Consider the following 26,436-nt stretch of genomic DNA (forward strand, 5'->3'; position numbering starts at 1 on the left):
AGGACGTGTCTTCCTGGATTCTATCATAAGTATAAATCTGAGGACATGTCACTAAATTAGCAGATTATGGATGCATGTCAAAGTAAAAAGGATACCTTGCCATAATTATCGATCTTCAACAGGCTTATGCTCGACAATAATTGGTAAAACAATCAGAATTCCTCAGCATTCAAGAGAGGGCACTGATTTGATATACCCAATTGTCATATTTAATTCACTTGCAAGTCCCTTATAGAGTGGTATAACATAAACCCACATTAAGTAAATGAAATGATTCTAGTGGGCCTGCAGCTCTTGTTGTGACACCCACTTAAATAGCCCTCTAAAATTTGTCTCAGGCCTGCCAGTGCAGCCTAAAGACAGTGACACACTGCCATGTTGACTTGACATTTAAAAACCCTTGCTAAGCCTTAAAACTCCTTTTTTATTACATATAAGTCACCCTAAGGTAGGCCCTAGGTAGCCCGTAGGGCAGGGTGCTGCCTAATTAAAAGGTAGGACATGTGCTTTCAAGTACTACATGTCCTGTTAGTAAAAAACCTACAACTTCACTTTTCACTACTGAGGCCAACCCCTTCCACAGGATAGCATTGGGGATTCCTTATTACATCTAATACGCTACAATTCCTAATTGGGAGGATGTAGATCTGTCAAGTTTAGTACCTATGGAATTGTAATGATAAATCCTCTTTAATGGCAAAGTCGAAATTATCATGACAATTTTGAAAATGGCACTTTTACAAAGTTATAATTTTTTCTCTTAGTCCTGTGTGCCTACAGCTGGTCTGAGTGAAAAGGACTGGATCTGCATCACTTGACTCTCAGAACCCAGAGTAACTCCAAGGTCTAGTTCGCTGGTCTCCTGAAATGAAGTCTCAGGGACATAAAAGACTTCCAACTCTCCTAATCTGCACATAGACACTGCCTTCTGTGAGCCTGCCCTGCCAAGTTGTGCCACCCCAGTCCTGGACACTTGGAAGTGAGCATAAGGTGCTTGCTTCATCCAACCCATGTATCCTATTTTGAACCATTGCATCAGATTATTGCGTGTTTCAGGAACAGTGCATCACCTTCGTTGCGTGGATTGACCCCAAACATTGCCCTGGAACCACCACTGCATGAGGCTCTACCAGGCACAAAGGTTTTGCTTCTCCGCCCACTGCAGCCACGATGACAACCCTGAGAACTCTGTGTCACAATCCCTGCAATCCCTGAAGCTGACGCATTGCTGCTGCCTGGATTAGGACCAGTGCATCGCTGCCACTACAAGGATCGTCAGCGACACATTGATTCAAAATCTGCAAATCGCTTCGGCTGCATCCCACATCAGACAGGATCTTCGAAGTCGATGCAACCCGGATTAAGCTACTAATACTTAGCAGGTTAAGTCTGGCCCAATTAGCCAGCCCGTGCTTCGTCGCAGTCGGCCTGAACGGTTGACTTTCTCCCTGTCCAGCACAACCAGATAGCCCTTGCTGGCGCTCTGCATTTTGGTGGTATTTTCACTTAATACTTTAAAATCAATATCCCCGGTTTTACACATTGGATTTTTGTCGTTTTGTTGTCAAATAATTTATTAAAATATAATATATTTTTCTGAATTGGTTTGGGATTTTTTGTGTGTTGTGCTTTTACTCTATTACTGTTTGTGTGATACATAAATACTGTACACATTGCCTCTAATCTTAGCCTGACTGCTTGTGTGCCAAGGTACCCAGGGTTAAGCACGGATTCATTTAGTGACTTTCAGTGGCTCACCCTGCAAGGGATTTTTGTTGTTGCTTGACGAGTTTCACATCCCAGTCAACCAACACACAATTTCTCACTTGGTGTTTACCAGTAACGATTGATGCTGTATATTCTATACATTCCACAGGTAGTTTTCAATTTTATCAGAGGGTGTTCTGGAAGTACAATGACAGGCTTTTTTATTATTCCTATAGAAGACATTCTGAGGCACTCTCATTCAAAGTAACAAACAAACTGAGCATGTCCGGCCAGTGCTGAATGAGAACAGTTTGTCTGAATTGAAATATCTGTAACTTTTCAACCATGGATATTCCCTGATTTACTGTGTCAACCAAAGGGGATCAATGAATAAAAAAAAAATTTTAAATCCTATTTTGGACTGATCAAAACCAACAAGTGTAAAATAAGTTTGACTTTTTTTTTTTTAGGATGCACGCTTTCATCATATTACCTAGATTGATCATAGTATTGCGCTAACCTTTAATTAACTGAAAACTGCGGCATGTTTTCAAAGTTACAAGCAAACTAATCTTTCTGGAACTGAAAGAACTTTTAACAGTGATTTTGCTGCATCTTAAACAAGCAGCCCTATTGTGGTAGGAGCATATTACTATAATAAGGCAAGTGGAGCACTCATGTACTGAAGCCATACAGATACTAAATACTACCCTGTTGTATTCCACTTCACAATGTTCTCCCTTCTCGATCCCAACATTAGCTGCAGAGGTCACTTTCTTAGAGAGGTGCATTACCTTTTAGAGTTCAATCACAGTCTCATAGTGGGAATAGGCTAAACAACCCTACACATTCCTGTGGTTAGCAAAGTTAGTAATTTCACCTGCACTACTTTCTTTTTTTGGTGCTAATTGCAAATTTATCTTTAGACATTAAAACGTTTGTGCCCAAGAATGAAGAATACAATAGCAGATTTCAACTCCATATTGAGTTTATTAACACTTTCTCAGATATATGCAAGCAAGTCTTTAAGCAGATTGTACAATTTCATGGATTATCTAGCACTGAGGTTGCTGATAGAGGCTCTGTGTGTGCACCTTCTGATAGTTTTTGTGTGACCTTGGGTATTAATTTCAACGTAACCTCCACTCCAGCCAGAATAAATGAGTTACTGAATAATCAACGCACAATGCCTGCCAAGATCAGTAAAACGTTCATTAGACCAGAAATTTGACGGTTCAATGAAATTCTCCGACATTTGAAATGCAAAACTTGCAAAAATCCAGTGGCACACACACAGGTTATGCAGTTAATAAATACATGTCACCACAGACTACTGCAAAGAGGGTTAGTGATGCCTCCAATTGTCTTCTTATATTGAGGATTTACATAAATGGCACCACCCACTGTTAAAACCCTTTTCCATGGAAGATATCAACACAGAGTACAGGAAACTGACTTTGCCAAGTCCAGTTTAGTTTTTCCTGTCTCTAGTAAACTATTCTCAAAATAGAAATATTTATTTCCCCTAAATATAGGATGTTACAGACACCCACAAAGAACATGCATATTCCCTGATCCTGGACTGACAGCACATTGATAAGAATTTGCATAATCTTACTCAATAGAGGGACTACAGGCCAGAGGAACCTTTGTGGGTGGCTTTGTTTAGAGTGTGCATGTAGATTGATTGCGCATTTCCAACAGCAAAACATGGACATCCTTAGAAGTAGTCAATGGAATGTGGTGGAACGAAGATTACGGACCGAAGGCCCACTCCACACATAGCCATGTTGGTAGGAAAGGTGTTCATTAATCATTTTTGTATTATTTCAGGCACAAAAAAAACCTGGGACAGATGGAAGGTCCAGAATTGTGTTGCTGAAGTAGATATGAAAACGTTACAATACATGTATTATTGGCATTTAAGAACATACATAATAATGTGCCACTGTAGTTTTTTAAAGAGTATGCTATTACGTTTTGGTGATGAGGCATCATGCACAAACTGGAGAATTGAGTGACTTGTCACTCTACTTGCTGGAACTGTGGCAGTGCTGCATAGGAAGTCCTACAAGACCTGTAATTTGAGGGAGCATGAGGCAGCTTTCTGTTTTTGCATAATAAGCAGGACATGCACCTCTTAATACGTTGTTTGCTTTGGAGGTTTCTGAGGACCAAGGATAGTAGACACCCAACATACAATAAGGGTGGGTGGGGAGCCAGGACTGCGCCCATCTATCCATGACTACCTAACACCCTACTTGCTCAGCCTTCAGGCCTCCCCACCAAAAGGTAGACTAAAGGGCTATTGCTTATTGATGTTCAGTGCCCAGCTTTTTTTAAGTGACCTACCTCCACCTCATCTATACTTTAGGTGAACACAAACAAACCTGTCTTCTATAAAAAAAAAAATGCTTCAGTTTTGAAACATCAAATTTCTTTTGCATCTTTTGAATGTTTACAGATAAGCTCAGAAATCCAGGCAGAGGACAGGGCCTGTACCCTACCATTACTCTGTAAGGCAAGGTTGTGTGCAGTAGAGGTGATGGCAGTGAGTTGGGTGCCTGGCCTGCATCCAATACCCACTATACCTTCTCAGCCCACTTTAAGTCACAGCAGATATGCTATTTTGATACTGTGGAACGGGCTACAATTATTTTAGAAACCTCTATTATTTCCGCATTAGACACGGTCATCCCTGTAACCAAGGTTAACGTAAAAAGTAAAGCTTCCCCTTGGTTTACGACTGCACTAAAAATTGATAAACAAATAAGTAGAACAGCGGAACGTCAGTGGAGGAAAACTAAAACGGACGAAGATCACAGGAACTACAGACAGTTTCATCTTAACTATATAAAAAACATCAAATTGGCAAAAAAGACCTATTTAACTCAGCGAATAAATAATGGAGCACACTATAGCAAGGAAATCTACAAATATTGAAAGAGTCACATCCCCTCGGGTCGGCAGACTCTTTTCTCCCCACTCTACAGTGGGTCGATTCTGTATCTTCCTTTTTTGATAATAAAATTAAAACCATTTACTCATCTTTTCCTCATCTTGACACAGATTACCATCACCAAATTAGTAATATGTCTATGACACCCTCGCTGTTGGAAATAAATGATGCCCCTCTGCTAACTGAATTTTAACCCATAACCGTCACTGAAGTATTAGAAGGCCTATCCAAAATCAAATCAGGTTCTCCAGTAGACCTCCCCTTCGTCTTGGACTTCATCCGGAGGTACCGTGGACAGAGCGGGGCCTCATCTACCGAGCAGTTGCCGGGTAAGGTGAGGCTTAATCCCACATAAAGCTGGGAAGGAAGACTACATACGTACCTACGGGTCACCACGGTTTACACCAGGTCCTGGTAGGGTGGTTCATAACCACTGATGTATATATTCCTTCAAGAAACATTCTGAATTTTGTCATATACTATTGCAGTACCATATTATTCTTTTTAGGTCCAGACGAAAGCCGGTCATTGTTATATTTACGGCTGAAACATGTTGACCTTTCATCTATTGCTGAAAAATAGTCATTTTTTCACACTATCAGGTTGTTTTTAATCTTGGCATCTGTACGATTTTGAGTAAACATATTTTTCGCCCTTAAAGTCATTTTTTTACCACTTTCACTTTGCACTGCACACCATCAGCACTACTATTTTGAGAGCACTTTGGCTAAACCAACTACTGGATAGAAGTCTAGTGTTGTACAGCCATTCTACTGGCAGGTTGGCGACACAGATCTCATTCCATCATCTCTCAGATGACATTGCTCCGCCAGAGTGGCGGGCTGATGGGACTTGTTCCATAGCGTGGTGCTATTCAAATCATCTGTGATTGATGTCCTTATCCTCCTGAGCATTTGTATTAGGTTTGACCAATTGACCAGTAATCTCCTTCGCTGTTTTTTCTGTAATTGACTGGGGGTGTGGAGATTATTTGGTCAGTAAACATTATCCCCTAGACCCTCCTTTATAAAATTGTTTTCACGACCCAGATTATGCCCCTATTTGCCAATTTATTAACTGTTATTTTTAACATGTCACTAGAGCAAGCCAAAGTTCTAACCCGGTGGAAACATGCCCAAGTCAAGCCTATTCTTAAACAACCTTCGGCTGACACTAATTTACCTGTTAATTACCGTCCCATTTCACTGCTACCCTACTTTGGGAAGATATTGGAGCATCTAGTAAATAAACATCTCACTGACCATCTTGAGAACCATGGTCTTCTGAATCCCTCACAATCGGGTTACCGGGCCGCCCATAGCACAGAGACCGAGGTTGATGAGATTATCGATAACATCAGGCTCACACTGGATAAAGGAGAATCGGCAATTCTGATTCTCCTGGATTTGTTTGCAGCATTCAATACCATCTCCACAGTCTTTTGAAACATCGACTGTGGGAGGTGGGTATCAGAGGGAAGGCCTAAGACTGGTTTGAGAGCTATTTGGCGGATCGCTCTACCACCATTCTTGTAGATTCAATAGCCTTGTGGACTTCATCCAGTCACTGTTGGTGTCCCACAGGGCTCCATTCTCAGCTCCATGTTTTTTAATCTGTATCTAACACCTTTATCCGGTATCATCAGATCATATGGCTTCGAGACTGTGTCACATGCCGGCGATACCCAATTGCTTGTCACCTTTGGTTCTGATTACTTTGGCAGACGATCTTGTATCAAGAGCTGTATGATCCAAATGAACAACTGCATGAGTGGAAACAAGTTACATCTAATAACTTAATGATGACTTGATTTAGAAGCTTCAGATTCTTCAAAACACCGTGGCCAGACTTATTCTTAATCTCCCTCCTAGATCCCCATAGGCCCCAAACCTTAAAACTCTCAACTGGCTCCCGGTACGACAAAGAGGCCATTTCAAAATCTTAAGTCTCACTCACAAGACAATGTATGATACTGGCCCAAACTACCTTGCAAAAAAACGTAAATGGTACATACCGGGAAGACCCCCAAGGTCCGGAACCAAATCATACCTTGTCCAGCCTCGCTTTCGAACCTCTCGTTGTCGCGTTCTAATCTAGGACCCCGATCAATACTGTGACCTTATGCCCCTATATGGCTATAATCCATTCATACCCCTATATTGGCATAAACGATCAAATGCAATATTCAGAAACTCGTCTCTGGCCTTACACGATCAGAGCCACATTTCAGAATCTCTTCCTCTGCAGCATCCACTGCAGCTCATTAGAGCAAATGACACAGCAGAAGCCACTATCTAAGATTCCTAGATTACACTCCGAGTTCCTTAACAAGATAAAAACTCAGCAACCTGGGAAAGCCCAGCTTGCTATGTTTTGATTAGTAATAGAACTCTAATGAGCACTGAGAGACGATCACTTCCTAGTGACATCTTTATTGACGTCTTATGTCCAAAAACTTACGTCAAACCAGGCACCTGTCAGGTATAAATATTACCAACGTTGCCTTAAGCAAACGCGGATGGTACTACTGCCACTGCTGCTGTCTCAACGACATCAATGATAGCGATGGTGTGGTGAACATAGGAGCAGAACAGCTGTCCCCTGCAAAGCCCAGCAGATGCAAGCTGCCCACGGACGCTGCCCCTCCTCCTCCTCGACACGCTGAGAGAGACGCTGTCTTTTCTCCTGCCGAGAAAATCCAGCTCCGGCGTTTCCAGCCTACTCTTGCGAGTTACTGGGATATCGAGTCCTGGAAGGAGATACAAGACCTCCAACATTCTATTCCAGAGGTATGGTGTTGACTAAACCCTTAGAGAGAATTCTTGAAGCAAACCTTGGCAAAACCAACTTAACTAAAACTGCTACTTACTTACTCCCTCCCAAGTATTAGGCTTAGGTCAGGTACACTGGGGTAGGCGTAGTTAGAAGCACCAGTTGAGTACGTTAGCCTAATGTATATTTGAATGTATACATGTTTTATTCATTTTAAACCATTGTATGGCTAAGAAACCATATCAATGCTTTTACAGTATTATTTCGCAATCCTCATTTTACTGTACGCACTTTTTATAATAACAAGTCTTGCAATTGTGGCAATTCATTTCTCTTGCACGAGAAGAAAGACTGTTCAATAAATAATACCTTTTTATTGAAAACGCCAGTCTCTCTATTCTCTGCACTTTGGTGAAAGTAACCTGCACAAAACTGACTGAGTAAAATAACTGTCTATTGTTTCACACGACTCTAGAGATTAACTCTTATTCTAAGGAGCAAAGTTGTCATGTTTATGCGGTTGTTGGAAAACTGAATCCCTTCTTGTCTGTACCAGGGAGCTGATCACTTCCTATTCAGTCAAGAAAGTTTCCAGTGACCTCTGAGCTAGTTGGTAACAAACCCAATTAAGTTTAGCATAGTCAGTAGAGACCTGGAAGACCCGCACTTCTACGTTTGTTTATGTTATTCCAATGCGCAGGGCCTATTGGGAAAATAGGAACTACACTACATGGTGGCCATTTATTCTCTTATTTTGCCCCCATGCTATGGAATAAACTACCACTACACCTCTCGTCCACAGTTGACTATAGATGTTTTCGCAGAAAGCTGAAAACCTGGCTTTTCCCTCAATAAGCTTGCTTTTAACTTTCTTGTTGCTTTCCATAGTGCTGTTTCTTTGTTGCAAGTGCCATGAAACCTCCCGGAGAAATGTGCGCTCTAAAAGAATATCTGACATTGACATGACTGAATGCCGTCAGTAGAGAGGTGTGACTGGAGGCAGACAGCTAGATGTAGGCTCTGGCCGAAGGCCAGGCCTTGTGATCAAGCCCCATTGGGCAAGCCAAAGCATGTGCACTACAGGAAGGCTGCCGACCGGTGTTAGGGCACAGGGAATGGTACCCAGTTACTCCCTGCTTCGTATCCTTGAGGAGCATGGTCAAAGGCTAGGTGCAGCGCAGTATGATAAGCAAGTTGTTCGAAAAGGGGTCTCTATTTGGCAGTGGATTGCACCCTGTCCAAGTAGGGATCCTCACACTAGTCAGGTTAAGGGAGTCATACAGCTAAGATAACCCTTGCTCAACCCCTTGGTGGCTTGGCACAAGCAATCAAGCTTATCTCAGAGGCAATGAGTAAAGCATTTTTACACACACACACAGTGAAAACACTACAAAAAGGAGTTAACAACAGTTTACAAAAATAGCCAATATTTTTCTGAATAAAACAAGACCAAAACAACAAGGCCAGGTTTCAGGATCGGCCCAGGGGAAGGAATTGTATGGTCGGGGTGTCATGACTGATTACCAAGTAAAAATCACTGATTAATTATTTACAGGTGATACATATTGACCTCTGGTGGAGGAATGTCTTGACAATATGAAAATACGGTCTGTCATAAGTCCTTGGCATGAATGAAGAATATAGGTTTGATAGGTGGTGTTATATTAATATCAATGAATGGTTTGCCGGGATGATAAGGACACATGTAATTATATAACAGGTACTGGTTTGCAGTAGACCCTGGAAGGTAGCAGGTGTATGCCTAAGGACTGTACTCATTAATACCAATACCAGTTGTACATGAACACAGGAACAGAGAAAGGGGTCCTACATATTGCATATTTGATTTGCTTATGAGGTTGGCTGGCTTCTGTCTTGACTTTTGATGCGCAGAATCAATTTGTGTTTCTCCTTGTTGAGATGGTGGTTTATGTCAGCACGTCTGGGAGGTGGTTGGACCACTGTGATAACCTGCCACCATATGTTGTCCTCTGTGTGACCTTTTTCTGCAAAGTGGTCAGCAAGGGGTACAATCGGAACTTGCAGCGGAGACAGATTAGATGTTGGCAGATTCTGATCCATACTTTCTGCGTTGTTTGTCCAATATATAATAAGTACCAGGAACCGAAAATGGCATACTCCTCATTTGCAGAACTACAGTTTGAAAACTGTGTAAGAGCAATATTTATGTTGTTAATTACCAATTTCTTGCGTTCAATTGTGAATTGGCAGACAAGACAGTTATCACATTTCAATGCCACACCAGCGGGGAGATCCTTCACAGATTGTTGATGGTCTGTGATGTCTTTTTGGGTGGAAGGTTGACTCCAACTCTAAGTGGTTTTGGTTCTTGCAGAATGCAAAGAGTGGCTGCTCAAGTTGGAGGGCCTCAGCCTTAAGTGTAAGCCATTGTTTCAAGACGCATTTCCTAGCTTGATTTGAAGACAGACGAAAAGGTTGTAACACACACAGAACCGTTGTTGGTCTTTGGTTTTGGGTGTGAGAAGAGTGTCCCGGGGGCAGTACCATGCTCTCTTAATGGAGTAATTTACATGGGTACACCATGGCTGTCACTCTATCAGCCAAAGTATTTGCTTCATGGAAATAATCATGTTTAAAGGAGCAATTCCTTCTAATGTGAAGAAATTGCCAGAATGGAAGTGAGTCCTTTAAGGCTCCAGGGTGGTGGCTACTCTAGGATAGAAGACTATTCCTCTCTGTAGGTTTGCAGTAAACAGTGGTAAACAACTTGCTGTCAACACGTTTGACTAGTAGGTCTAGAAAGGCAATGTTGGTCTTGCTGTGTGTTATCATGAATCTCAGTCCATTACAGTTTGTGTTAAGTCATTGGAGAAAGTTGAGTAAGGACCCTTCTGAGCCATGCCAGATCACAAAGATATCATCAATATATTGCTTCCAATTGGTAACAATATTGATAAAAGGGTTGGTAGAGGACAGTATCTTGTTAGTCTCCAAGTTATCAATACAGAGAACTGAGAAATTTGGGGTGAAACCGGATCCCATTCATGTACCTTTGATTTGTTGATATAATTGGCCATCAAAGGAAAATACATTTTGTGTAAGACAAATCTTGAGTAATTGTAAAATGAAGAATGTGGAGACAGCGTGGGGACATGCTTTGGAGTGAAGAGTGTTCTCAATAACTGTCAGTCCTCTGTTTGGGAGGAATATTAGTGTAGAGGGAAGGCAACAAAGGGAACACACAGCGGACCGAGCAATAAGCACCTCAAACTTCGGTAGTCCCATATAGTGTAGAGGGATTCGAAGTCCAAAGTGCAGCGAATGTCATTGTTTGAGTCAAAATGAAAATGTTCCACATGATTGGTAATATCCATGGTATCTCTGATGTAGCAGCTTGTCTTAGGGACAAAGTCTTTTATGAAAAAATCCACATACTTTCCTAGAGGCTATTGGACGGATGCACAACCGGAAACAATTGGTTACCCAGGAGAGGACAAATAACAAGTGTTCTTGGAAATTTCATATTAAGAAAAGGGTATTCGTTTTGTGTGAGGAAGCCATCTGATTTGCCTCTCTGTGATGTCTCGGTGAGGTTTTGAATTTTGTGTGTAGAATCAGTGGCTAATCGCAAGTAGTTGTCAGTATTGGAAAGCTGCCTCTAAATCTCAGTTTTGTATGGGCTAATGTACTGAACTACAAAACCACCCCTTCGTCTGCAGGTTTAATGACCAAGGCATGGTTCAATTTCAAATTCATAAGAGCTTGTTTTTCCCCAAAGTGAGAGGTTGTAGGGAATACATGCTGGCTTGAGTTGTAGTCTAGAGATCTCATTAAGAATTAATCTCTCAAAGGTGTGTATCTCTGCAGGGAGGCAGCCATGAGGAGGTGAGAAGGTGGACGGAGGGGGAAGGTTGGTATTAGTATTACAGGAAACACTGGGACTGACATGGAAACCGGAATATAGGCTGATTTTGAAGAAACAAAATAATTCCGTTTGTGTTTCCACAACATGGGGGCAAAGAGTTGGGACAAAGGAAAGGCCCTTGCTAAGTAATGATATTTCATCTTCAGACAGAAGTTGTGTGAATAAATTGAATATAAGACGGGTCTGAGTGTTGTTCGTGTTCAGTACAGTGTTGTTGGGTGCTACCACTGGCAATACTTCTGTTGTGTTAGTCAGTCTCCTTGTGGACTGTACCAGCGTTGTTGTCACCTGCTGCAGACAGTTGGTCATCATTGGCCTCTCCCTAAAAAAGCTTGAGTTGGTGTGTTAGTAGAGGAACTCGAACCCTCCAGTGTGTTAAATGATGATTCACCTGAGGTGTCAGAGACACCCACAATGGTGTTTTGTTTTCTTTATCTAGCCCAGGGAAGTTCAAAGTGGAGATTTGTGTAGGTTCTGTTGATGCAGTATTCGTCAGTTAAGTATGGATAATGTTATTCAGTTTTGTAGGATCGGATGTCCCTTTTTACTTTGATGGTTTTATTATTTTGTTCAATTCTATGGAATTCATCCAGTTTGTTGGACTTTTTCAACAAGTTTTTTGCGTCTGCTATAGAGCTTGTTTCGTTAATCTGTTTTTCTAAGTCGCTAATATCGTCTGTTCGTTTTTTTACGTGTTCCACAGCTGTGTCCATCCCAAGCATCATCCAGTGCCTGGAACATGTAGTACCAATGTAGCTAAAGCCTTTTAAATATTTTTTGCTATCAGTACACACTCCCGGGATGTTCCTCACCTGGAGACCCACTGGAATAATGTCTGCCCTCAAATACTCTGTGAGCATGCGAATCATCAATTGTAACCCAACTTATTTTTTCTTGCATTTCTCTAATTGTTTAGATAATCAAATGCAGGCTGGTGGCGAAGGCTCTGGAGTGGCAGAAAATAGAGATGGACCTTCTAGGATTTCCTTATTATATATTCATCTGAGCATAGGGGAGCATGATTTAACATGATATTTTGTATGGCAAAATGCACAAAGTAGAAAGAAAAGAGAGAAGGGAAAGCAGGAGGAAAAGGAAAAACCCACTTGGTGTAGTAGGAAATAGGATTATAGTTCTTGAAATTGGGCGATGAGCCTAAACATATTTTGAAGAAACAAGGGCACCCAAGCTAGCTGGAAGCTCCTGTGCACACCCCATTGACAGGGTACTTTGACCCAGACAACGGTTTCACTCTCCAGCCCACATCGCCTCATCATGGCACGCTGTCCATAGATTTGCCCTCACTTGATGCGGTGGTTTTTGGACCACTACCATTCCTCTTTGCGATCCTGCGCCTGTCACTGAACATCCTGCCATGGTAAGTGCACCCTACAACCCACCCCACAGTACTTGATTTAATTCACAGCTTCCACTAATTAATTGGTCTCTCTCCCGATTTCCTGTTCGAATCCAACCTTCACCAGATCATACAATTCTTTCTCCTGGGCAGACCCCGACGCCCATCCGCCAACAACATCCCAACAAGTAATCATCTTGAGCTAGGTCAGCACAAACTTTAAGGTTAGGGGATAACAATCTGTGACTGTACGACCATGGCTGACTCTTGTTTTCTCACTACAACTAGTTGCCTCTTGACCTTATATCTAATCCGGATCCACATGGTATTTCCCCTCTATACGTTGGTAGCCTTATTCTTATTAGTGCTTGCATCTTTAATCCCCATGGTTAGTCCTCATGTATGATTGGTTCACAGAAATTAGACTGTTCAACCTGCCTTTTAATGTCCCCGCTCAAAGTGCTCAGCTGATATTATCCCACATCTGTCATGTTCACATGTTTGTCCCATGAGCTGAATACCACCATGGCTATTGCATTTTTAATCACATAGTTACACTGATTAACATGCCTTTCAAGTGAGCATGCCTCAAAAGACACAACACTTTGCTTCATCTAATCTACATTTCCTTTCTTTCCTTCTTTCTTCTTTTCTCCCCTGATTTTTCCCCTTCAGCAGGCATTCTTCTCAGGCATCAATTGTAATGCCCTGATGATGATCCCATTTCCTAGTTAAGGGATCGAAACGTTGTAGACTCCAGCAACTTTACACAATTTAGAATTTCTGTTATTATAAAGTGCAATGGAGCTAATGTGTATGTTTCTTGGCATAATCAATTATCTGCATTCTGGCTACTATGTGCAGTGCCTGAGTTTGGCAACCTGTTTGGTTTGTTGTAACTTGCCCCATTTATGTTCTTGTGTATTTCTTATATTAAATTATAGCATCCATCTGGATATTCGAATATGCAACTGCTGTTGACCTACTTTCTTCAAAATACATCAGGATATGCAAGGCATACCTCAGCTCTCTTTGTGTGATTGTCTAGAGTGAATGCACAAGAGACCAAATGTCAGCTATGTATTCTAGAGACAGGCAGAAGCACATAACGATAAATAAAGAAAATTCCCACTTTCTAAAAGGGGCATTTTCAAAAACACAATTTAAAAACCAACTTCACCGAAACATTAATTTTTACATTGTGAGTTAAGAGACCTCAAAATCCAAATCTCTTTATGTTCCCAATGGGAAATTACACTTAAATGATATTTCAAGGCAATCCTCAAGTTACCCTATGGGGAAGATAGACCTTTCATAGTGAAAGGGAAGGTTTGGGCCTGGAAAGCAGGTGCACTTGCCAGGTCAAAATGGCAGTTTAAAACTGCACTGACAGACACTGCAGTGGCAGGTCTGAGACATGGTTGTAGGGCTAATCTGGCACAATCAGTGCTGCAGGGCCACTTCTAGCATTTGATTTACAGACACTGGATGTGAACATTCCTACAGTTTTCATGCCATTAAAAAATACATTGTTGAAATTCTTAACTGCAAAGGCTAGTTATAATTCAGGGAAGTATTATTCTCTTTAATTTAGGTAGAAACTAACTACAATTCCAACTTGCAGTGATTCTCCTTTTCTGTAGTAATCTTCATCAGGTAAACACATTCTCTTTAAAGTTTAACAACCTCATTTAGCCATCTGAGAGCAGTGGTAGGAGATCCTCCGTTACAACCAAAGTTCTTTTCTGAACAGTCAATGACTTGTTGTACACTGAGCTCTTCCAGTGAATGGCTTCTGATTGCATGAAGGGTTTCTATTGCCTCCACCACACTGAAGGCCCAGCAACTTCCGCACTGAAAGACAAAACATGTATTCATGGTGTTAGCTTTCTACAGAGCCACTATCCATCATTAAAATGGCCATTAATTCAATAATATGTCACTTTATTTTGCTCATCACGGACACGTTTGTGAAAGGACAACAGCAGTCTTAGGCCAGGGCCGAGATTAATGTCTGACTCCGGAAACCATATATGAAAATTAACAAAGGTGTTTTGTGACTCAAAGCATTACCATAGTCACCGCTGTTCCCCATTGAGGTTTCGTTGTGCACATCAATCTCTCTGAAACCATCCATCCATCCATGACCACCAGCGTGGTGAGTCATCCAGAAACTCATCAACACTGAATCACACTGTGACTAGGCTGTGCATCCTCTATGAAACTATAAAGCATTAAGATTGGCAACAGTAGTGGTTGACCGAGGTAACTAATTGTGGCCTATAAAGAGGAAGAAGCTAAGAAACATGCCAATCACAATGCCAAATTAATTCTTCTGGCATTGTGAGACTTGGTGGCTGCAAGCCAATATGCACACAAATCCTACTAGTATACATATATTACCAATCCCTCAAATCCAATACAACGTTTAGTTAAAAAAAATTTGAATAGAAGAGACGTGTGCAGAATAAATGTGAGTAGAGAATCCAAATAGAGATGCTAATCATCTTTCCAACCACAGACTCATCACACCGGTCTTATACGGTGAAAGCCCGTTATAGCGCGCTGTCTCACTCACCTGTATTCCAATGGCCTTGACAGACTTCCATTCAGATTTCAGACATCAGCTATTTACCAAGACTGCTCTTCCAAACATGAGAGTAAAGATACTCAACTGCTCTTTTTATGGTCACTCTTCAGCATTCATAATATGGATTGTCTCAACCACCTTCATCAACACTGACCATCAGGTATTAGTCAAAAGACTGTCCTCTTCGACTCACACCAAAGGAACTGTACAGTATTGATTTAAGCTATTCCTTCAAAAGCACTCTACGTTAAACTGTGTCTATTAATCTCAACATAAGTCGTAGCACATAATTAACAACCTCCTACATATATTTTAATCAAGTTTTCACTCCAAATCTTGTACAGAAGTTACCATAATTCAGATACTAAAGATGGCGAGCAGAAACTGCTAAATGAAGGAAACACCTGACCGTTCACACTTCTTGCCCTCGCAAAGGCATTTAACATGTTGGATCGCCTCTCAATTCTTCATGCCTCACTAGTGAGAACAAATGCAGCAGTTTATGCTGGTTTCAATAATTCAATTTCTCAGGTTCTCAATTGCTACAATTAGACTCATTTGAATCAGCTGTATTTCCAGTGCAGTGAAATGCGGAGATCCTGAGGGCTCACTCCTTTTGACCTACCTTTTTCGAATACATAAGAAACTGGATTTAATACTTCGAGATAAATCTATCCATGTACACAAATTAAAAACAATTGTGTATAAGGTAACCAAATGTATGTCATCACTCTTTCTAAAAATGAATCTGGCAAAAACGTATTTCCTACTCCTCTTCTCCAGCAACTCACCATCCAAATCCAACAAGCATTTGCAATGCAATAGGTCTCGCATTAGGAAAGTTTGAGGTATTGGTCTTGTAAATTACACATTTTTTATTTATGTGTTGGTTTTAAAAATAGCGAAATTAATAGCTTTGTCATTTACAAGGCCAATAATTGTATCTTTTGCAAATGTGGCACCTATAGCATTTGTAATGCAAAACATTTTGTATTTACGTGACTTAGATGTACTGATATTACAAATAACAATGGCTTTTAATTTTTTTAAATAATTAATACTTAAATAAAAGTTAATGTAATTTAAAATGGCAATAGCCAAAACTTTTGTAAATAACTTTTGTGAAGATTATGTTGTTGAGTGTATTTTATTGTGACGAAAATCCAAGAACAGAAGTGAAATATTAACATCTTTTTGTGACATTTGTAATAAAGCTTGAAACATTGAAAGAACATATATGAACCAGTTATTGAATGCTTGCACAGATTGATGCTGTGGCGTTCAGTGATGCTGTGGTGGCGCATAGTGATGTTGTGGTGCCCCTGAGTGATGCGTTGGTGGTGCTGAGTGATGCGATAGATAGAGAGAGGGTGATATATAGATAGAGTGAGGGTGATATATAGATAGAGTGAGGGCGATAGTTAGAGTGAGGGCGATAGTTAGAGTGAGGGCGATAGTTAGAGTGAGGGCGATAGTTAGAGTGAGGGCGATAGAAACAGTGAGGGCGATAGATAGAGTGAGGAGAGAGGGGAGATGCAGGGGAGAGAGGGGAGTGAGGAGAGAGGGGAGTGAGGAGAGAGGGGAGTGAGGAGAGAGGGGAGTGAGGAGAGAAGGGAGTGAGGAGAGAAGGGAGTGAGGCGAGAAGGGAGTGAGGAGAGAGGGGGATGGGAGAGAGGGATTGGAGATTGGAGAGTGGAGAGAGGGGAGAGAGGGATTGGAGAGTGAGGAGAGGTGAGAGGGAGGAGAGGGGAGAGTGAGGAGAGGTGAGAGTGAGGAGAGGGGAGAGTGAAAAGAGTGGAGAGGGAAGAGTGAGGTGAGAGGGGAGAGTGAGGAGAGAGGGAGGGGTGAGTAAAAAGAGGGGTGAGTGAAAAGAGGGGGAGGGGAGAGAGGAGAGAGGGGAGAGTAAGGAGAGAGGGAAGAGGGGAGGGGTGGGGGAGAGGGGAGGGGAGGGAAGATGAGAGAGAGGTGAGAGGGGAGAGAGGAGAGAGGGGGAGGTAGAGAGGAGAAGAGTGAGGAGAGAGAGGAATTGGTGAAAGGGGAGAGTGGTGAGGGGGGAGAGTGGTGAGGGGGAGATTGATGAGAGAGGATAGAGTGGTGAGAGAGGAGAAAGTGGGGGAGTGGGGATAGTGAGGAGAGGGGAGAGGTAGAGAAGAGAGGGGAGAGGTAGAGAAGAGAGGGGAGAGGTAGAGAAGAGAGGGGAGAGGTAGAGAAGAGAGGGGAGAGGTAGAGAAGAGAGGGGAGAGGTAGAGAAGAGGGGAGAGGTAGAGAAGAGAGGAGAGGTAGAGAAGAGAGGGGAGAGGGAGGAGAGAGGAGAGGGAGGAGAGGGGAGAGGGAGGAGAGGGGAGAGGGAGGAGAGGGGAGAGAGGGAGGGGGGAGTGGAGGGAGGGTAGAGTGGGGAGAGTGGTGAGAGGGAGAGTGGAGAGTGGTGAGAGGGTAGAGTGGTGAGAGGGGAGAGGGAGGGAGTGAGTGGAGAGTGGTGAGAGGAGAGAGTGGTGTGAGAGGAGAGAGTGAGGAGAGTGAGGATAGTGAGGAGAGGGGAGATTGAGGTGAGAGGGGAGGGGAGAGTGGTGAGAGACGGAAAAGTGGTGAGAGGGGAGAGTGTGAAGAGTGAGGGGAGAGATAAGAGGGGAGAGAGGGGAGAAGTGAGAGGAGACAGGAGAGGGGAGAACAGAGAGGAGAGTGGGGAGACTGAGGAGAGGGGAGAGTGAGGATAGAGGGAGTGGAGAGAGGGAGGGGAGAGAGGGAGGGGAGAGGGGGGTGAGGAGAGAGGGGGGAGTGGAGAGTGAGGAGAGAGGGGAGAGTAAGGAAAGAGGGGAGAGTAAGGAGAGAGGGAAGAGGGGAGGGGAGAGAGGGCAGGATTTCTGCAGTGACTGATAGCCGAGAAGGCCGGTCAGCAGAGAAGAAGAGCGTGTGGTCTTGGAAGAGGGAGGGAAGCGGAGAGAGGGAGGGAAGAAGAGGTGCTGGGGGAAGAGGGGCCCAGGCGGTCTTGTGAAACTCGAGCTGCAGTACCAGTGGGGGAGGGACAGCAACACTGAAATGTTGTTGTTTTTCAACAAAACATTTGGGAGCAAACCTGGCGGGCTCGTGCAGGGGCATGGAGAGGGCATTTTAGAAGGAGTGATGCCTAGGTGAATTAATCAAATTGGTGACGCAGCAGGAGGTGGTGCGGTACGGACGTCGAGTCAACAAAAAAAACTAGTTGGAATGAAGTGACTGATAGCCGAGAAGGCCGGTCAGCAGGTCTTGGAAGAGGGAGGGAGGCATTCCAATGAAGTGTGGTGCGAGGCGTGGGGGGCGCGGGAGGGGTAGCAGGGGACCAAGTACACAAAAAAAGTAACCTCAACAATTCAAGTGTCCTCTAACCCCTGCATAGGGTAGAGAAAATATGCAACATAATCTTTGTGAAAAAATTAACGAAAGAAAATGAAAGTACTGACAAGTATAGTGTATTTCAACACCATGCTATGTGAAATATTCCTTAAAAGGAGAAATATGCCGTAGCTGCTACAATAATAACCCAATGTTCCACAGGAGTAGTTAAGCACGACCCTACAAATATAATATGTAAATGTAAAACCCTTTTCCCAATATTAAAAAATCGCTCACTCTTCATGCTTATCAAAAGAAATCTTACCAACAATAACAAGAAGATAAAGGGTTGTAGCGTCGATAATAGGCTCAGGAGATGAAGAATACTGCCAAGTAAATATAATAATAAATATAATAAAAAGGAGTCAGTAAAAAAACAGTAATGGAATTCGGTATGAGATACGAGTGAAATATTTATGAATGACAGATGACGACTTGTCTAACAAGTCGGCAGCTCTGGCGCTTACTCCACATCCTCTCCTTCTAAGAAACAGTGGTGGAAAACCCATTTTATTGGTAACAGAGCTAACCTAAATGGGGAAGAATAATCCAGAGTCCAAGAGAACTCCTTTGTTTATGACTGAATTAGAAGTAACGCAAAGTGCTCCCGGAGATGGGCCCTTTGAGCAGCATGACAAATGTAGTGCTGCTTAAAGTGCAGTCAGCAGACATCCATTTCGCATGTTGGAGGCAGCTAAGCACCTTGCTTCTGGTTTTTGTTTCTTTGTGGATAAACGCTGCTAACTCTACAATGCAAAGGTGTCTGGTAAAACGCAAGTTTTCAAAGGTAGCATTGATTCGCATTAAATGAACCTCTTCATCATGGAATTCAACTGTGGAACCGATAACGGCCTTTCTGGGACAGCCGTGGGCGTCTGCAAACGGGGGGATTCCTGCCCCCTACGGCACAGAAGCCGCAGCAGGCCAGCAACCGAACCACCAATGTCAACGCACTAAGAGCCGCCCATTAAACTGGCATTCGCATCAGCGCACACATTGTGGATAGCTTTGATCGACCCTCGGGGTGCTATAAATCACATTGCAGCACTTTTCCCTGTGCACATCCGAGGTCAGGCCTTCGCCCTCCGACCCTAAAAGCAGTTTTGATAGCAGGATTGGTTTTAAAGCGTGCATGAAAAGCAGCGGTGTCAGATGTGTAAGTCTTTACTCGTTTATGTAAGCTAGAGAGGGTGCTCATCCTTTTAGGAGCTGGTGAAGGGCACAGAGCGACGGGCGGGGGTGGCCCGATAGGTCAGAGATGCAACACTCAGCGGAGGCGGGGGTCACTGTGTGGTGGTGTGACACAGGCCAGGGCGTTTTCAATTTTCTTCCATCGCATGAGAAGACGGACTAAAAGTGGGCGCGTCACACCAATGGAAATACGTCGAAGTGAGCCATTTTTTGAGACAGCAGCATAGAAGAGTATGCTTCATGTGCATGCTTATCCACGCTGAGAAGCACTAGCAACGCCAACAGGTCTGAACTCTGGGTACCTCCAGTGTCCGTTTCCTGTCTTTGGTTCCGGACCAACTCTGGGGAAGGCTTCATTCTAACAACGCTGCACTTGGTGTAATGCATTGTATTGATGTGGTTATTGTGTCCGAGTGTAACTGTCCTTAAACAAGGAAAGGAGAGGAATGAGAGGGTAAGAGCCGTTTGTTAAAATAATGGTTTTCAGCAAGTGAGGAGGAGCGAGACAGAGATGAAGAGGAGGAAAGGGGGAGGGGCAGCGGCAGAGCAAGAGAAGTGGACACTGACTGTTGTTGATAGAAAGAAGAGGAAACGAAACGAGAGACGGCCTAGCGGCCGTCAAAGTGAAAGCCGTGGGCAGTGAATAAATTAGGGGAGGAGAAATGCCTGAGGCACAGCGCATGCTTGGGGATGCCTGTGGGAGGGAGGCTGGTGGCTTTGATGTGCACATGCTTTTTAGGTCAATGCGCTTGCGCATTGAGCTTGCTTTTCACGGGCACAGAATCAAATCGCCCGATGGTTAAGCTCAGGTTGAGCCCCAGTATCTCTCGCAAGCTCAATGCGCAAGCGCATTGACAGGCGAGACCTAAAAAACAAGTACAAATGGAAGCCAGAGCAGTGGAAGGACACACAGTTGAATTAGGAAGCAGTACTTAGGCCAGTCTCCAGGGGAGGGACAAACGCAGGAAGAGGAATGTGAAGCTGGAGCGCACTCACAAAGAGAAGTAATGAAATTACAGGAACTATGAAGCCAATTAATGGTAACCAATGAAGCAGTGTCTAAGCCACCTGTAAGCTAACAAAATGTTTTGCAAGCGACAGCATGTGTGCAGTGTCAGACGAGACCTAAAAAAGGCAAGATAAGAAGAAAGGAGGTGAGGGAGAAATAAGAAAGCAGTGACAAAGCAAGAATGTTAGGATGCTAAAGGACTTGCATGAGTGACTTTAAAATACAAGCAGTATAGGGCAGTGAAAGAAAGAAGCGTTCAGAGAAATCAAAACGTGGCTGCCTGCAGGGACAGAGGTGGGCTCCTAAAGAAATTATGATCCTTGCACTTTTATTTATTTTTACAAAGCCTGCCAGCATTCTCCTTTTTGCTGCAGCCAGCCCACTTAAGGGCAGTATCATGGGCGAATGCCAGAGGCAGTAAACACGAGTCTGAAAAGCAGGTTTATGTTCCTACTTCTGCCTTCTTGTCCCAGGAGAGTAAGGGGAACACTACGGGCAAGTCAGTTGTAGCACCTGCCCCTGAAAGTCCAGGCTACACTCAAATATTCTTCTTTTCATCTTAAGGAATTCGTAACTATTGCGCCTCGTTTATTCTCGAAAAATACGTCATTTCCATTTCAAATTCTGCAATATTATTCCCTCATTGCTTTGTATTTTGTATTATGGCTTAGAATGTATATTCCCAGACAGCACTACGTGAAGATTCTGTTTGCATCATGGTTGCATAGAATGTATCTGCATCCCTCTCTTTTCGATCTTCCATCACTTACCCTGAATTTGTTGACTATACGTATTTGGTGCATTTTTGGTTATCAGTTTCATTCTTGTTATTCTCCAGTGGGATACATACAGTTCTTCAACTTCACCACGCCGGGGTGCAGAGATACATTATCTGGGTTCCTGTCTTGGTAGACATCCGCCCTGCCCCGGGGTCATACATCCTCGACCGCAGCAAACACCTTCCTACCTGCTTACATGAGTCACTTCTCTCTCCTCGCCTGAACCGCTGCGAAGTCCCAGAGGAGCTCTCAGTTCAGCTGTTTCCGATTTTGACTTTCTTTCGTGTCGTCAGCCGCGAGGGCGGGGCCTGAAAGGGAAGCTGGGCCGCCTTCACTGCATTGGGAAACATAGAAAGTACGGGAAACGGCAGGGCTCCAGGCGGAGTGACGGAAACAGGACTACCGAAGAGAAAAAGAAAGTGACAGAACCTGTAAACCTGCAGGCAGAGGGCGAGAGACAGACGAAAAAAGGGTGGGACAGGACAGGGAGGATTACCGTGTGCCTCACAGACCAGAGAGTGAGACCAGAGCCGAGGAGCACACGTAAGGGCAGCTGGAGGCGCTGTGTCCGAAGCAGAGAGGATGGTAGCTCCTGCCGCGGGGGTGCCAAGACCCGCACCCCAGCTGATACTGGACATTCCTGCCTGGGTGCTGGAACAGTTCTGCCGGACAATGGACTGCCTGTCGGACAACAGCTGGATGCTCTACGGTGAGACCCCCCATCCTGTGTCCCTCATACCTGTTTAGCCACCTGTATCTCTTACCCTCCCTACGAGTTACCAACCTCTCCGCCTCTTATACCCCCCACGCTCCATCTCTCATTAATCTTGTGCCTCCTGTAACCAGAAATTTAACGTTGCCAAGGTCCATGTATGAGTAGCGTATCCAGTCCTTGGTTTCTTTGCAACCTGGGATTTGAAGTAAGGGATTTAAGTGTGCAGGACCGGTGCTGAATCTAACAAGAATGAAACGAACTGCTGCACGCGCACCAGCGCGAGACACCGCAAAAACGATCCCGTTCCCCAGGTTCAGGCGTGAGTAGTGCACGAGGTTGGAGAGCTCGAGACGCCGCCGTGAGCGTGCACGTAAGCAGGGGAGGATCGCCGGAGAAGACATGGAGCCTGATGCCGATGCCGAGACTGACACGCGGAAAGAGCCAGGTGAGTGGGGGTGTGTGGTATTGGTGGGGGAATGTGTGTGTGCATGTGTCTGAGTGTGCCGCTTAGTTGTGTGGGGTGGGGGGGGGGGGTTCTGTGCGCTCCTGTGTGTGTGTGTGTGTGCGCGTGATTGAGAGGCGAGAGGCTGCCTTGCTGTGCACAGTTGGAGCAAGAGATGTGCACGGCTGGGGGGGCGGGGCCAGGGGGCGCGTCCACGAGGTGTAATCGGCGCTCGTGGCCAGATCTAGGTCGCTTCACAAGGAACTCGGTAACAATAGGTCGAGAGCTCGACCTAAAAATGACTTAACACTACACCCACATGAAGTTTTATCTCCCTGATCACATGAATTCCATACGCTTCGTTACCAAACAAGCCTCAATATAAATGACCAAATATGCTAACTAAGTCTTTCTAACTTGGATTCCTAAAACTCAATATGCTCAGGAAGCTGAAACCTTCCATTGCACACACTCGCCTTAGATGTACAGCACATTCAGTTATCACATATCTTGAAGGAAATGCAATCCCGACAGGACTTCCTAAATCAACTCCTGCTCCACTAAGAGATATGTCTCAAACTGCTACCTTATGAATGCTACAATGATTCAGGTTTCTAGTTTTGAGAAAAGAGACATTCATGACTTCAAAAGAAATATTTAGAAAAATCAAATGACAGAATAACAAAATACCCTCAAACAATTATCAACAAATATAGAGTTTCTCTTTAGTTTGAATATACATAATTACACACAGTGTTCATAGGTTACACAAACAAATAAAATTAATAAGGGAAAAACTATAGTGTAAACAGAAATGCCAAGAAAAAGGAATATTATATGCAACAACAGGTTGTGTGGAATCACAAAGACACAATACACGTAATGCTTCCTCTTATTTTCTTGTCAGGGACGCGACAACAACATTACGACCTTATTAAATTGACAGGTCATCATCAGGACAAAGACAATTAGAGAGCAACCATCAAATGTTCAGGCAGAAACAATTCCATCCTAAACGTCAAAAGACGCACGCCATGCACATGCTCTGTTCCAAAGTATCTTCCAATGTGCTCAACACCACCAAGAATTTAATAAGGCTTGACGGTTAACAAGATCGCCAATTACTTAGTACAGAGCGGATTCAATCCGTGAATTATTTAAGATAACTGTGTCCCAGTCCATGCTTCTCGCCAGTACACAGCTATCTGACTCAGTTTTAATTATTATTTTATAGGTTTTATTGACATTTTTATTTTTATTTTACAAAACGTAGAATGGACATCAAGCAAGCATCAGTACAAGTTGTATAACCAGGACAACGTCACTAAATGTCAAATAATCTGCAATAACATGAATTATGATATGAAAAAAGGCATTTGTATGATGGTAATAATCAGGATTACTATAATATCAAGTGTGTGTGTATATGCCAACAAGCAGGTGTGTGTGTGTGTGTGTGTGTGTGTGTGTGTGTGTGTGTGTATATTATATATGGTTGGTAACTGAATTATCAGTAGTGGCAGATATACATTTACCCCTGGCAATAATACCACTGACACAATATAGGGCTCAAAATAGGTCTTAGAAAATTATTCCCATGGTCAACCCTTAGTTGCTTGGCTGCGAGTAGGCAGGCTAAACTTTAAAGAAAGGTATGTAAAGCATTTAAAAACACCAATTCAGTAAAGAATTAAGACACCACACTAAATAAAAACCCAACACCAGTTTATAACAATAGGAAATACTTTTATCTTTAAACTGACACCAGAATCCACTGTTGGGATTCAGAGATATGAATTTTTAAAGATTAGTCACTTTCCAGTGCTCAGAAACCAACGGTGACACTTTTGGTCATTTTGTTGCCTCTGACAGGGACACATTCACCTTTAGCAATTATGCCGGAGGATTTCTCAGCAAATGTATGCAGCCTCTGCCAGCAGGATTGATCCTGTTAGAACTCCTTCCTGAAGTTCTTCTTGTGGGTCCAAAGTGTCCAACACACAATCCAAGGGTCTGTAATCTCCAAGAGGGTCCTTGAAAGTTTTGGACTTAAATTCCCACAATCCACTTGGGCAAAACCCTTACAAATCCACTAGTAGTACCGTATTTTCCGGCGTATAAGACGACTTTTTAACCCCTTAAAATGTTCTGGAAAGCCAGGGGTCGTCTTATACGCCGGATACTAAATTTGAAGGAATGTTTTCATGCGTTTTTACATAGCGCGGACTACACCCGAAGGTGTCAGACTGCTTCTCGATTACATAAAAATGGGCTGATGTGAGCAACAATAACAATGGACAAATTACAAAAGCATACATTAAGTTACATGGATCAAAAGTGACAATAGCGAGCAACCAAAATACATAAGGTAGCAATCGGTACATTCCTGGAGAAAAAGTGATAAGTGTGCAGGTTACAAAAGCATACAAAGCATACAAAGTACGAGCCAAAATAAAATACATTCTCAAAATGGCTATGCAGGACTGCGTTGGACTGCACTGGAAGTGGGGGTAGTCTTATACGGCGAGTATAGCATGAAACCTACATTTTATTAAGCAAAGTAGGGGGTCGTCTTATACGCCGGGTCGTCTTATACGCCGGAAAATACGGTACTCCAGGCCGAGGATTATTTGTGGTGATGATCCAGGTGAGCTCTGTTAACCTGGAGCTTGCAGGGAGTACACTCTTGAGTCCTTTTGAAGCAGGTTTGATCCAGAGGGCTGTAGTGTCAGATGGTGCAAAAGGCGAAATCTTCAGACTGCAGGACCTGGTGAATGCACATCAAAATCTTCAGCGTGGGCCCTTCTGATTCACGTAGGTTTCAAAAGCAGATGTGAGAGGCACTGCCTCAGTGTTCTCTGGGGTCAAGCAGTAGGGCATGCCTGTCCAATGAGGTGCATGGCAACACCCCAAAGCTTGACCACTTATACCAAAGTGTGGCAAAATGCTAACCCAGAAACAAATATTCTTCCAAAATTCAATATGACAGACTTTTCAGCAGAGGGAGAAGAGCTGGCTAAACACACCCCTCGGATGGCTAATCTCCATTGTCTCTCCCCCTTGCATCGACTCATTCCTTTCTTAAGCTTAACATTATCCTTGGGTCAAAGAAGAGAGTTGCAAATGAAACTGATATCTTTAGCTTTTCTCCCATTTCCCATGGAGAGCATTATTTACTACCCCTACCCCTGGCTCTGGCATACCGATGCCCAGCAACCTCTCCTCTCGGAGAGGCTTCCTAATCCCAGGGCAGAGCAGTACACGGTTACATTTTGGATTACAGACAAAAAAAAGTCTTATATAACTTATTGTCTGTACATTTTAAAAGGAATTGAACAATACTATCTTGTTGGATTTATCTTTATCATTCTTCTGAGTTCTTTAGTTCTAGTTTTAGGGCTTTTCTTTCTCCAGTTATTAACTAATAACCTCTTCCAATGTTAAACTATAGGCTGGGAACCTGCAATGGAAAAATGAACAGAGCAATTTTTCCAATACCAGGGCCGATAAAACAGGTTTTATAAGGACCCTGCTTATACCTACAAGACCCCTCACCCATGGAACACCTACGAAAGACTTTAGGGGTTCTGAATATATCAAAATATTGCAGATCCTCATTTCATAGTTCTCCTAGCACGA

At 43.3% G+C, this 26,436-nt stretch overlaps 1 protein-coding gene across 1 annotated transcript in view; it reads right to left on the reverse strand.

Annotated features, from left to right (window-relative positions):
* CTSO (cathepsin O) overlaps positions 1-26,436 on the reverse strand; it is a 159,477-nt gene that overhangs the window by 35,325 nt on the left and 97,716 nt on the right. The window contains exon 4 of the mRNA XM_086962341.1: positions 14,389-14,556. Coding sequence (XP_086818467.1) covers positions 14,389-14,556 — 168 coding nt within the window. The remainder of the gene's footprint in view (positions 1-14,388; positions 14,557-26,436) is intronic.

This window comes from Lissotriton vulgaris, chromosome 3_1 (assembly GCF_964263255.1).
Source record: "Lissotriton vulgaris chromosome 3_1, aLisVul1.2, whole genome shotgun sequence".
Classification (NCBI taxonomy): domain Eukaryota; kingdom Metazoa; phylum Chordata; class Amphibia; order Caudata; family Salamandridae; genus Lissotriton; species Lissotriton vulgaris.